The sequence below is a fragment of the Pyrus communis genome, chromosome 15 (genome assembly GCF_041283825.1).
Source record: "Pyrus communis isolate YQ-2024b chromosome 15, ASM4128382v1, whole genome shotgun sequence".
NCBI classification, from domain to species: Eukaryota; Viridiplantae; Streptophyta; class Magnoliopsida; order Rosales; family Rosaceae; genus Pyrus; species Pyrus communis.
Window position 1 is genome coordinate 35,454,109 of NC_142579.1, and position 13,861 is coordinate 35,467,969.

The window sequence follows — 13,861 nt, forward strand, 5'->3', positions numbered from 1 at the left end:
TCGATCAATTTGTACACAACTTGAGAACAAGTTGACTGTTTGTAGTTTGATTGAATTAATCTAACGCTAGCAGTACTATGTTAAATTATAGAAAATATCAATATGCAAATTTGTAAAAATATCAATATAACGATATCGGTTGTTTTTTTATGAAAATTTGCTAAAATTTGCTACTTAGTACTACGGTCTAATATAGTATTCATCTTCACTTGTAAGTGAGAGGTTTTAGGTTCGATTTTCGCCAAATGCGAATTTGAACTATATTATTGCTAGCTCATTGTGAGGCTTAGCTCACTCTCCCACTTCCTTAGGGTAGATAATATCATTTGTTAAAAAAAAAAAATTAAAATTTTAGGAAATGTCATATGGTAGTTTGTCAATAATTAACCGATATGTCGAAAATATTGACAAAAACTGTCAATTTTATCCGAAATTTAAGAGTTTCTCTAATATCTTTTGAAGTTTAGACTTCACTCCCCTCCATATCTTTTTTTTTATTTTTCTGATATTTTCACAGAAATATTAATTGTATCGGAGAAATTTCAAACACTGTGAATAGTAGAGGTGGAGGATAGGAAATGCCTAAAGTATCCTTCCTTATATGGTTGTCTTTGCAAGCCAAATTGAGGTTGCTCGTTCATTCCACCACAAACATTGTCCAGGGCAAATCCTGTTGGCTAGATTTGTTCTCATCGCTATCATCCGGAGAGACAACTAAGCCCATCTCGCGATAATTATTATTGTTCTATAAGTGAAGGAATTTTTTCTTCTTCTATAAGTTATGAGGAAGCTAAATTAATGGATCACAATAAGTGAGATAAATCTGACTACCACAATATCGAGATTTTTTCAAATTTACGTTCTGTCGGACTGTCACCACATTAATTGGACAAGTAGTCTCAACCACTTTTGTTTATAGTTAAGGAAAGACAAGGATTGGTAGCTATATGATGAATCACGACATTAATTTAATATGGTCCATTATACACGTTCTGCAAAAACATGTTGAAGAATAAATGCTTATTTATAGGCAGCCTATCATCGTGCTATTGTCATAAGAAAATTTATTTTTAATCTACCAGATGAGCAAGTAATATGTATTGAGTTTTCTTATTCATCTACAAGAGGCAAATCAACCTGCAGACTTGCACGTTTTCCTGTATACAAAACAGGTGCGAATTCAGTTCATTTTTTTTTTCATTTTAGATGAAAAGTATTGTTATTGATACTTCAACAAATTATCATCCACACATTCTCAAAATAATAATTTCCCTTCAAAACAAGTTAGACGACATATTTTTAGAACCATAACAACTCACTTTTCAATTTATAATCTTTCATCTAGCTTTTTTCTTCTCCATTGCTATGTTTGCACATATCCATCGGTTTGAAACATTTAGTGTCATATTTACTCCTTAAGGGAATGCAGCTTTCTTCTTAACATCTTTGAGTTGAATAGTTTTGTTGTGTATATATGTTTAAGTTTCATAAGTATCCACTATCAAGTACAACTATGCACTGATATTGTCTTCAATTAACCATTTGGCCTAATATATGGATAGTTTTTTTTTTTTTTTTTGCTGAATTTTCATTTTTTTTTCTTTTTTCTCTTTAGACTATCTCCAACCCTTGGAGTAAAACCTACAATTTTTATCAAATAAAATTTAGGTTTTAACCCAGAAACAGTTTTTTCTGCTCCAACCCTTCTGGCCTAAAATTTTAGCCCCAAATTATTAAAGAATGAATTTAGGTTTTTTTTTTTTTTTTAAATTAACTTTAAAAAAAAATTATGTAGACTATTCTAAATTAATTGTATGAACATTTTAACCTAAAAATACTGTGGAAGAGTGTGATTGAGACAACATAGTGACATATTAGATATACTGACCTGCGACTGATTGGTGATGCAAGAAAAAGTATTGGAGGATTGTAAAGAATGTGGAATATGTTGAAATAAAATAATTGCAAAAGAAGTTAATAGATTGCATCACTAAATCAAATTGGAAGCATATTAATGTCATTACATATTTGGTTTCAAATTTTGAGATCATTGTTTACATATGTTGGGGTAAAGGATAGAATTCAATTAAACAGGTTGAATGAAATGGTGTAAAAAGATGGATCGGACATAGTTAGTTTGGTGTCTCTATGTAATATAGAGATATAGTTTGTTGAGTTATTTCAACCTCCATTATTTGGAGAAATAATTATCATTTCCATCTTTTCTCTTCAGAGGAATTGGTTGGTACCAATTTATATACAGAGGCTTTCTTATTTTGACATGTTGTAGACACATGGCTAATTGGCTGGTTGTTCAATGAGGGGTTTGAGTTGGACATGCAAAAGTATAAATCTAGATGTTCCAATAGAAGATATTCTTACACATGTCCAACTTTAACTCATCAACGGGCAAGTAAGGAATTAGGCATGTATTCAGAGCAGGTAAAAAGAAGATAGTTTGTATATATATTGGTAGCAGCCAAATCCCCTAAAGAGAAGAGTTAGTAAACATTGAATTTAAACGCAAGACACCAAGAAAAGAGAGTTAAGAAAACATACCATTAAATCGTTCCATTGTGGTTGAGGATTTAGATATCGTTAGGGGGAAGATCTTAACACCACATTGCATATCTAAAAAGCAATTATAAAAACTTCATTTATTAGAACATGTTTAATCTCTTTGAAAATGCCTAAATTTTAATTTTCTGCCAGCAATTTTGAAATGGATAAATGTCAAAAAAAATTGCAAAATATCAAAAAAGAGGATAGGTAGAGGAAAGAAGACATTGTTTATAGTGTATAAAGCAAAAAGAATGCAGTGCAAATTGTAATCCATAGCAGAAAAAGTATATATAAAACGGGTTGTATAAGTATTTATAAATAAAGTATAAATATTTGGCAACAGTGTAATGCTTAAATTTAACAAAAGAAAGAATACATATCTTTCAAGCAAAGAAATATAGAAGATACATTTTTTTTTTATATTTTGACATAACCTTCTTGATGTCGCTCTGCTATTCTTGTTGTCATCAGCCAAAGTTAAGAAAGATTCATGTTTGAGATAAGAACGAATTGGTTTCTTGTATGAATATCACATTTCATCAATTTGTGCACAACTTGAGCTAGTGATTTATGCAAACTGGTTAACTATTATAGCATGATTAAATTATTCTTCTACATCCTCCGTTAATATATGTTATTTGATATTTTCAATTTATTTGATCATCTTCAATGATGCATCTTTCATTTTAATATCTTTGAGTTGAATAGTTTAACTGTGTATATATGTTTCAGTTTTATAAGTGTTCACTATTAAGTACAACCTGTATTAATATTGTCTTCAATTAACCACTTAAGTCTAATATATAGATGGTATTTGGCTCAATGAACCTCAACTATGTAGAATTTTATCATCAAAAGACTCATGTAGTTAGGAATGAACTACTTATATTGAATTTATTAGTGTACTTCCCCAATGTGAAATGCCTCTCCACATCCTCTGATTTTGTATGGAGCGAACTTTACATACCAACATCTATTTGGCTCCACTTGAGCACTCGGTGATGAATTAAAGGGTTAGGTCACAATCCCACGGGAATGTCACGTCAGCTTAGTTTGTTAAATCAATTAGTTTTGTTTTTTAGACACTTGCCTGGAGAGACATAAAATAATTTTTTTTGGCCATGGAGATATGTTTTCGAGTAAGCATAGATGGACAATTCAATGATTTGCTAGTTTTAGTTTTTTTTTTTTTTTTTTTTACTGTCGAATATTTGTTAGTTTTATTGGGTTTTCTTTTTTCTGTGTTGCCAAAATATCAAAATACCCAAATAAAAAAAATAAAAATAATAAAAAACTCTTTTAGTTGCAGGTGAGACATGACAACTCTACGAAAATACTACAAGAATACAAGTTTATGATTTATTATTTACAGATACTATTATTTTGCTCTATATTTTTCTCTTATCCCACATTGATTAAAATCTAATATAAGAGGGTAGATAGAACAAATTAATCTAATTTGACTAAACGTGCTCCTCACAAATATATAAAACAAAATTTATTTTTTTCGGATGTATGTATTTGCAATTCTTGGATTAATAATTTTCTCTTGGTTTTAGTTGTTGTTATGTTTTCTCAATGCTTGGATTAATTTTCTCTGTTAGCGAAAAATTTGTTTATTAATGTGTCAATGATCATCATTTGGTTGTCAGCAATTACGATTTGAAACAACAAACATATCAGCATTAAATGGAGGGAAACATCGAAGCTCTACATGACATCGAAAACCCTCACATTCTGTTAGCAACTTCAATGAGTCAGGAGTTAAAAGGCTTGCCTTCCCTGTCCAATTCGTGTTGTATCTACAGAGTTCCTGAACAACTACGGTGTGCTAATAAAAAGGCCTACACACCTCAAGTAGTCTCTATAGGCCCGCTTCACCATGGCAAGAAAGACTTAAAAGACATGGAAGAACACAAGAAGAGGTATCTGCGGTATTTTTTACATCGGACTAAGGTCAGCTTGGAAGTTTATGTTCAGAAAATAAAGGGCAAGGAAGCGAAATTGCGCAGTTGCTATGCGCACAACATTGAGTTGTGCAGTGACAAATTTGTTAGAATCATTCTTGTGGATGCCGCGTTCATCATTGAGCTCTTATTGAGGTATTGTCGGTATATCCTGCCGGATAGCAATGACCGCATCTTTAAGAAACCATGGTTGATAAATTATGTAGTACCTGACATGCTTTTGCTCGAAAATCAGCTGCCGTTTTTCATTCTTAAGGATCTCCTTGCCACTCCGGAGGTGCCGGTGCCGATGCCTTCAGTATTTGACCTCTCTTACGAGTTCTGCAAGAAATCATTGCTTTTATATGTGAAAAGAGAAGATGTGGGATATTCTTCTAGTTTTATTAAAGTTAAACATTTTGTTGATTTGATTAGAACTTTAAATCTACCAACGGAGGAAGAGAACTCAAAAAATCGAGGGTCAGTCAAAACTGTATCTATACCCAGCATGACGAAACTACACCAGGCTGGAGTCAAGTTTAAGGCGAGATCAAACAAGAAACTATTTGGTATATGTTTCACTGATAAAGGCGGAATTTTGGAAATTCCAAATATCATTATAGAGGATAACACAGAGCTTATACTCCGAAACCTTATTGCCTTTGAGCAATGCCATTGCACTCCGAATACCTACTTCATTGATTATATCTCCCTCATGGATGATCTTGTGAACACCCAAAATGATGTGGAATTGCTTGTCAAGAATGGAATTGTTGAAAATCTGCTTGGTGACAACAAGGAGGTGTCTGCTCTGATTAACAGGCTTGGCAAAGGTGTTGTGTTGGACACAAAAAGATTCTATTATGCTACTCTTACAGAGGGCCTCAACAACTACTACAAAAAGTCGTGGAACGAATGGAAGGCAGATCTGAAACAAAAATATTTCAAGTCACCTTGGACAATTATTTCTGTAATTGCTGCTAGTTTGATCATCATACTCACTTTGATACAAACTTTGATACAAATAGTGTGTTCTTTTGTCCAATGCACTCAACGCTAAGTTTCTCATTTAATTTCTAGTGTGCACTATGCGTACTTGTTAATTTGCAGTTGTTTGTCTATGCATGAAATTTAAATAATATGTCTCCTTTGTACTTAAAATAAAATTAAATAAATAATATGTTGAGGAAAAGTCTCATTGTAGCTTTTCATCATGGGAAAAGTCATAGTGAGATTCATGAATTTCATTTGACTGCACATCAATTTTTAATGTAGCGCTCGCCAATTTCAAATTCAGGCATCCCAAGTGTTGAGCCAGAAAGCACCAAATCTTAAAGGAACACTAAGCTAGACACTCCTTTGCTTCATGTTGAAAAACCCAACCTAAATTATATATTAAAATTGTAAGTGAAACAGTTAGAGTAGTAAGCATAACACATCGGTCTGAGTTCTACCAGTATCTTTTGAACCTCGACCGCTCTAACCTACAACAAAACAATTAACCAATACAAATCAACAAAACAATTTTTCAACAATTGGGTTAATTTCGTCAACTTGGGGAATGCCTTCTGATACCACTCTGGTGGCAAAGGCTCTTCACCAAACTCCTCCGGGAAATGATACAGCATCGCATTCAAATGCAAAGAACCGTTTCGCTTAGCCATTAGATGCTTTGCGCCCTAGATAACCTTCTCTATATGTCTACAGGCCACTGTTCGCTAGGAAAAAAAAAACCCTCCAAATTACCCTTCAATTCGGCACTCCGAAATTAAAATTGCAACAGTAAGAGGACCATGACTTGATTATCCCTAACTTATATATTTAAGCCAAAATTATATATTGACACAACAAGTAGAAAAGGTCACAAAATTTTGTTCTTTCCTTTAATTTCCCCATTCTTTCCCTTATCTCATTATCCCTTCAAATATCTCCCAACCTTAATTAATTTTGGTTCTCAAAAGTCTGTACTTTTCCCCCCTTTATATAGAGACTTAATTTAGTGACACTGTTATGTTTAAGCCAAAATCAAAATGACACATGTTTTGAGAAATAAAATTTGTACTTTAAATAATATATCAATTTTGTTCCTAAAATAAACAAATAAAATAATATGTCGAGAAAAAGCCTCATTGCATGCATGTACGTAACTAGTTAAAAAAAAAAAAAGTAATGTTACACTTATTACATTTTCATATGACATTTGTATTATATATACATTAAAGATGCAAGCATTACCTGCGTTGAAGTAGGAAAGGGAAAACATGTATATGAATATGAAGCAAGAAAAATCACTCTCCCACCATACGCACCAACACAAAACCCATTTCGCAAATATATAAAACGGTCATATGGATTAAATATACATACGTAAATACTAAATATATACTTCTTACGTAAATTTTGTAGGTTCAAATATTTATCTGAGACGATCGTTGGACAAATTTTTCCACGCTTGCATGATGCATACGTACATATGGAAAAAAATCTCGAAAATCTCAACCCCGAACCGGAAAAAACTTAAACGGAAAATCCAAAAAAATTTAGTAGAACATCCCGAACCAATCCCAAAGTATTCGGTACGGAATTCGGTCTAACTTAACTAAGAAAACCATATAAATAAAGAGAGTTTTAACGAAAAATCCACGATAGCGTTCATTTTAACGAAAAATCACATTTTTACATTAAAAAGTCAAACCTAATACTATTCACTTTACCATTTATTTTGTCTTTATTATTAAAACTCAAAGTTTTCAAGCTATTTTTATTAGTTTTTTTATAAATAAAATATCTATAATTATTATCAGGATTAAGTTAGACCGTTGGATTGTTGAAATTTGATCTTGGCCGTCCGTTGTTATAGGGATTCTGTGAGTCTCCTCACACTCCCTCATTCGCATCCCACTCCTAACGGGCAGCCACCATCTCTCTCTCTCTCAAAGCAACTGCAGCAAGCGTGCAACTCTCTCGAACCGACGAACGAAGCCTCCCTCCACCACACAAATCCGGACAGTCACCACCACACACAGCCATGAGCCACCACGATCCAGCGATTCTCCGATTCTCTCTCTCTACTATTTATACAACAACGGCGAGCTCAGAAGTCCCCGTTTCGCATTCCGATTCTTCATCCGTCACCGCCGCCGTGCTTGATGCGGTCGCCACTTCTTCTTTTCTCTGAAACAGAAGAGACCCCGATGATTGAGATCCCGGACGTCCTGCAGGTAACCGAGAAGCCCCGGTAATCCTCTCTGTTTAGGGATTAATTTTCTATTTAGGATGCATGTTGAATTAGGGATTTACGATTTAGAGTTTTGATTGTTTCTGGATTAATTTTCTGTGGATTTGCATGTTCGAATTTTTCTATTGGATTTGGATTTGGGTTTGGTATGTTTTCTACTGGAAGCATCAAATCTAAAGGACGATAGCATCTAATACCACGCTGGAACTGTGTATTAGAGGGGGCAAAAGAAAATTTGGAAGAAATTTATCTTGTATGTACATCTTCTTGTAGTCCTAAGGTTAAACACCTGTGTGATCGTATAAGAAGTTTTCTGCCATTTAACAAGTCACAAAGTGGACGTACTCTAAATACACCATGCGCTAAGAGAGGTATTCTGGAAATTACACGAATCTTTTGCATGTACCGCACGTTCTCTTACGAAGAATTTCCTCTTTTTCCTGAAAATGATTAGCATTATTTTATACTCTTGTACATCTGACCACATGGATTTTTTTAGTACAACCATAGTGTAAGTGGGTTGGACAGTTAATTGTTAGGGAGGAGGGGAGTCGGTGAATACCTAACCCGCATGATTGTTGAAATATGCTTGGTGACAACATTGAGGTGTTTGCTCTGATTAACAACCTTGGCAAAAGCCCAAGAGCCCTGGGGTCCAAACCATATCCCCCTCCTCTGAAGTCACAAACCTTCCCATGCACAAGCAGAAACCATTCTCACTAGCACAGCTATAAACCGCATCGCGTACATCCACTTCAATATCTCTAATCCACTTCTATCGTCAGCACATCCTCTTGAGACAGCCTCTCTTTTGCTACGGAAACGAGTAATTCCCTTTCGTTTTTCAACCAATCAATGAGGTCGTTGAATATATCAAGAACCTCTTCCCATTTCTGCAAACCGGAAGAGTCAATAACTTTTGCAGGCGCAAGGCGTGTCCATGAAGAGGAGTCGTGCTCATATGCAACAGATGTGGATGTGTCAGCCAAGAACTTTAGACAGCTACAAACTATCTGCTGTCCCATCTTCGTCCGTTTCCAAACAATCCAGCTCGGATTTCAATCCATTGAGTACCTCCTCAAGCGTGCTAGTTCATATGCGGTGTTGTGCGACCTGTGGAGATATTTTGACACGCAGACAGCCTTTGTTTGGCAGAGATGTTGAGAATGCCACCTACTGTGGAGAGTGATTCCACAACGAAGGGCTCCCTTTCACTAGGTGTACAGAAACACACAAACGGGTTATGGTCTTATAGATTCTATGCCTCCCGAAATGCCGCCACATTATTCTTCAGCGCTTTCTGTACCAATGGAGCTCCAATAAATACCGTGGCAGGTGACTTGAAAGTAAGCATTCTTTGTTCAACACGGTCGTCAATGATTATCGAACCATCACTGATATTAACAAGCCTTCCATCAATCAAATCGACATTTTTCAACAATTGGGTTAATTTCATCAACTTGGGGAATGCCTTCTGATACCACTCTGGTGGCAACGGCTCTTCACCAAACTCCTCCGAGAAATGATACAGCAGCGCATTCAAATACTAAGCTCCGTTTCGCTTAGCCATTAGATGCCTTGCGCCCTAGATAACCTTGTCTATATGTCTACAGGCCATTGTTCGCTAGGAAAAATATTAAAAAAAAAAAAACCCTCCAAATTACCCTTCAATTCGGCCCTCCGAAAATAAAATTGCAACAGTAAGAAGACCATGACTTGATTGAGACAATACATCAAACAGACGGCGTGCAAGTTTATTATCTTCACATAAGAATTGAACAATCAACCATTCGAGGTTGCTTAATCGGGAATAACAAAGGTAAAGAGAATGGGATTGGAACCTTTCCGGTAATCTTTGTTGTTGGGAACAGAAATCTTGAGAGAAACCATGCCGCTCGTGGACTTTATGGACGGGCTTGGGCAGGAAATCTTGTTGGATCCACCAACATTGAGAAATGGCTTTTATTGGACATGATGAATTGTGGGCAATGACAAACCAACCCAATGCTAAATATAAATGTGAATTTTTTTCGAGACGAAAATAAAAGTTACAAAGAGAAGGCGCAAGGGCAAGAAGATGTGGCAGAAGCAGGTGTTCTGGAAATCACAAGCATGCTTCTGAATATTAAACATCAACGTTACTTGCATTCCAAAATATGTTATAATGCACCCTCTTTTTTTTCTTAGCTTTCACAACGTAGATTAGTTAATGATGATTTTTTTTTTTTTAAATGTTAATAATAGTTTCTTTCGCATCACATAAAGAAGGATAAACATAGTTGAATATTCTTTAATACAAGTCCATTTTTTGTATGCCTTATTAGAAATAGTCCACTTTATTAGAACACGTACGATGATTGTAATTAAACTTTATTTTATTGTTACCTTTTTATCAAATTAATTTTTGATTAAATTAATAAAATAAGTAATGTTATTCCTTGATTGCAGGAATACTCATGTTTATTGTTTCTAATCTTTGGACCGACTCAAAATAGAAGAAACAGAATTAAAGAGGGATGCTTATTTTGTTTCTGGAAGATTTTATTTTTTTTATGTTTGAATGGTAGTTTGCATGCCTCTGTTCTACAATTCATGGCCCCATAGGTCATGGCCCTCAATTATACACGTGCATTAAATGAAAGTTCCTCCATCTCCACGTGAAGAGGCCATCATTGCCAAATGACGTAATCTTGATGATGTCACTCTGTTATTGGTTGTTAAAACCCTAAACAAAGATCTTCCAACGTGCATAGTTTTCCAACCGCTCGAAAAACTTCACGGATTGGTTACTTGTATGAATACCACGTTCCATCAATTTGTACACAATTTGAGAACTGCTTGACTGTTTGTAGTTGGATTGGATTAATCGAACGCCAGCATTACTACGTTAAATTATAGAAAATATCAATATACAATTTTGTGAAAATATCAATATAATTATATCGATTGATTTTGATGAAAATTTGCTAAAACTTGCTGCTTAGTAATACGATCCAGTAGTATTTATATTTACTTATAAGTAATAGATCTTAGGTTCGATTATTTCCAAATTCAAATTTGAACTATATTATTGCTAGCTCATTATGAGGCTTACCTCACTTCCCCACTTCATTAGTGTAGATAATATCGTTTGTTTAAAAAAAAAAATTTTAAATATTAGGAAATGTCATATGGCAGTCTGTCAATATTTACCGATATGTCGAAAATATCAATGAAAACTATCGATTTTATCCAAAATTTAAGAATTTCTCTAATATCTTTTGAAGTTTACACTTCACTCTCTTCCATATCTTTCATTGATTTTTCTGATATTTTCACGGAATATTAACTGTATCGGAGAAATTCCAAACAATAATAAAGGTGGAGGATAGGAAACGCCTAAAGTACCCTTCCTTATGTGGTTGTCTTTAGGGCTGGGTTCGGTTTTTTCTCAAAACTGAAACCGAACCGAAATTTCGGTTCGGTTCGGTTCAAATTTTTTTCGGTTTTTTTCGGTTCGGTTTTTCTCGGTTCGGTTTCGGTTTTTTTTTGGTTTTTTTTTTTTTTTTTTTTCTCTCCCTCCAAAATTATTAAAAAAAAAAAAAGGAAATATGAAAGTTCACATTCATATTAATAGGCCAGGCGGAATGAAAAATAAGGAGGAGGAGGGTTAGGGTTACACTTAAGGGTTTTGTTAAAAAGATTAAAAAATTAAAAAAAATCTCACAAATCCTGGAGGCATGAGGGTTCGAACCCATGCCTCCATGCTTGTAAAGTTTCACTGAAACCAACTTGGCAACAGGTTCTGTTTTGTTATGATTGTATGACTAAACTATTTATAAATATTCAAAAAAATAATATATATATATATATCGGTTCGGTTCGGTTCGGTTCGGTTTCCGAGCCTCAAAAACCGAAACCGAACCGGTCAGATTCAGTTCGGTTTGGTTTGACAATTTCGGTTCGGTTTTTTTCGGTCTCGGTCCGGTTCGGTTTTCGGTTTTTTTCGGTTTTCGGTTTTTTGAACCCACCCTCAGTTGTCTTTGCAAGCCAAACTGAGGTTGCTCGTTCATTCTACCACAAACATTGTCCAGGGCAAATCATGTTGGCTGGATTTGCTCTCGTGTCTCTAATCCCGAGAGACCCCATCTCGCGGCAATTAATGGATCACAATAAGTGAGATTAATCTGGCTACCACAGTATCGAGATTTTTCCAAATTTAGGTTCTGTCACTATAACCACATTAATTGGACGATTAGTCTCAATCACTTTTGTTTTTATTTAAGGAAAGACAAAGGCTGGGTGGCTATCTGATGAATCACGACATTAATTTAATATGGCCCATTAAACACGTTATGCAAAATGAGGTAGATTTTCTGCCTTTTTATTTTTTGTGCTTTTTTATTTATATAATTACGATTAAATCATGCTATTATATTATTATTTTTTTTATCAACAATTTATATTACTTGTATTTCAAAATATGTTATAATTCACCCTCTTTTTTTTCTTATTTTTCACACCATAGATTAGTTAATGATGATTTTTTTTAGAATATTAATAACAATTTCTTTCACATCATATAAAGAAGGGTAAACAAAGTTGAATATTCTTTAATATAAGTCCATTTTTTGTATGCCTTATTAGAAATAGTCCACTTTATTAAAACATGTACCATGATTGTAATTCAACTTTATTTTATTGTTACCTTTTTATCAAATTAATTTTTTGATTAAATTAATAAAATAAGTAATGTTATTCCTTGATGGTAGGAATACTCATGTTTATTGTTTCTAATCTTTGGACCGATTCAAAATAGAAGAAACAGAATTAAAGAGGGATGCTTATTTTGTTTTGGAAGATTTTAGGGTCTGTTTGGTAATGTACTTTAATCCAACTTTTTAAACTTAAAAACAATTTTCAAGTTTTAGGCCTTAAAAACTTGTTTGGTATGACTATTTTTAAAAACTAAACTCAAGATTAAATAAAAAATATAGTCTATTATCTAAAAACATAAAAAGTGAGTTTTTAGAATTTTTAAACTTAAACTCACTCATTTATTTTTTCTTCCTCCTCCTCTCACTCCAAATCTATCTCTCCCTCCTTTTTTTTTTCTTTTACCTTTTTGGTCTCCTCTTCAATCCGTTCTCTTTATTCTTTAGGTTTTTTTTTTTCTCACTCGTCTTCCACTCTATCTCGTCCGATCATCTCCCTTCTTTCTTTTGCCTTCAATCATCTCTTATTTTATTTCCTCATCTCTCCTCTTTCTTCCTCTTTTGCAACCTGCTCTTTTTAGATCTCTTTGTTATAGTTTAAGGCGCAAGGTTTAAAAATTTTAAATTGCAAACCAATCAAGTTTTTAAATCTTAAAAAAAAATTTATTTTCAAGAAATATTCTTAAAAAATATTTTAAAAATTGATAAAAAAAAATTTAAATAGTATACCAAACATACTCTTAATTTTTTATGTATGAAAGGTAGTTTGCATGCCTCTGTTCTATAATTAATGGCCTCATTGGTCATGAGGTACGTCCATTAAATGAAAGTTCCTCCATCACCACGTGAAGGGACCATTATTGCCAGATGATGTCACTCTGTTATTCGTTCTTAAAACCCTAAACAAAGATCTTCCAACACGCATGGTTTTCCAACCATTCGAAAAACTTCACGGATTGGTTACTTGTATGAATACCACGTTCCATCAATTTGTACACAACTCGAGAACTGGTTGACTGTTTGTAGTTTGATTGAATTAACCGAACGCTAGCATTACTACGTTAAATTATAGAAAAATATCAATATACAAATTTATGAAAATATTGATATAACTATATTATTTGATTTTGATGAAAACTTGCTAAAATTTTCTAGTTAGTATACGGTCTAATAGTATTCATCTTCACTTATAAGTAAAAAATCTTAGGTTCGATTCTTACCAAATACAAATTTGAACTATATTATTGCTAGTTTATTGTGAGGCTTAGCTCACTCTCCCACTCCTTTAGTATAGATAATATCCAAAATTTAAGAGTTTCTTTGATGTATTTTAAAGTTTCTCTGATTTTTCCGATATTTTAATGAAAATATTAACTGTATTGAAGAAATTCTACACATTGGGAATAATAAAGGTAGAGGGT

General features: G+C 33.7%; 3 protein-coding genes, 1 non-coding gene and 1 pseudogene across 4 annotated transcripts in view; 3 read left to right on the top strand and 2 right to left on the bottom strand.

Annotated features, from left to right (window-relative positions):
- LOC137713003 (UPF0481 protein At3g47200) overlaps nt 1–13,861 on the top strand; it is an 81,570-nt gene that overhangs the window by 40,820 nt on the left and 26,889 nt on the right. The gene's annotated exons all lie outside the window — the stretch shown is intronic.
- Nucleotides 1–13,861, top strand: part of LOC137720153 (UPF0481 protein At3g47200-like) — a 63,817-nt gene that overhangs the window by 35,631 nt on the left and 14,325 nt on the right. The gene's annotated exons all lie outside the window — the stretch shown is intronic.
- LOC148690927 (small nucleolar RNA Z103) lies at nt 2,118–2,220 on the bottom strand. The gene has a single exon (XR_015957389.1). It is a non-coding gene; the product is annotated as a small nucleolar RNA Z103 (small nucleolar RNA).
- On the top strand, nt 4,252–5,612 carry LOC137735393 (UPF0481 protein At3g47200-like). Its single transcript, XM_088685931.1, has one exon. The coding sequence runs from the start codon at nt 4,252–4,254 to the stop codon at nt 5,566–5,568; it is 1,317 nt and encodes a 438-aa protein (XP_088542057.1). The 3' UTR covers nt 5,569–5,612.
- On the bottom strand, nt 8,334–9,316 carry LOC148690928 (uncharacterized; annotated as a pseudogene).

Bases quoted from the DNA above. Each gene is read 5' to 3' on its own strand.
- LOC137735393 (XM_088685931.1), top strand. From the start codon at position 4,252: ATGGAGGGAAACATCGAAGCTCTACATGACATCGAAAACCCTCACATT.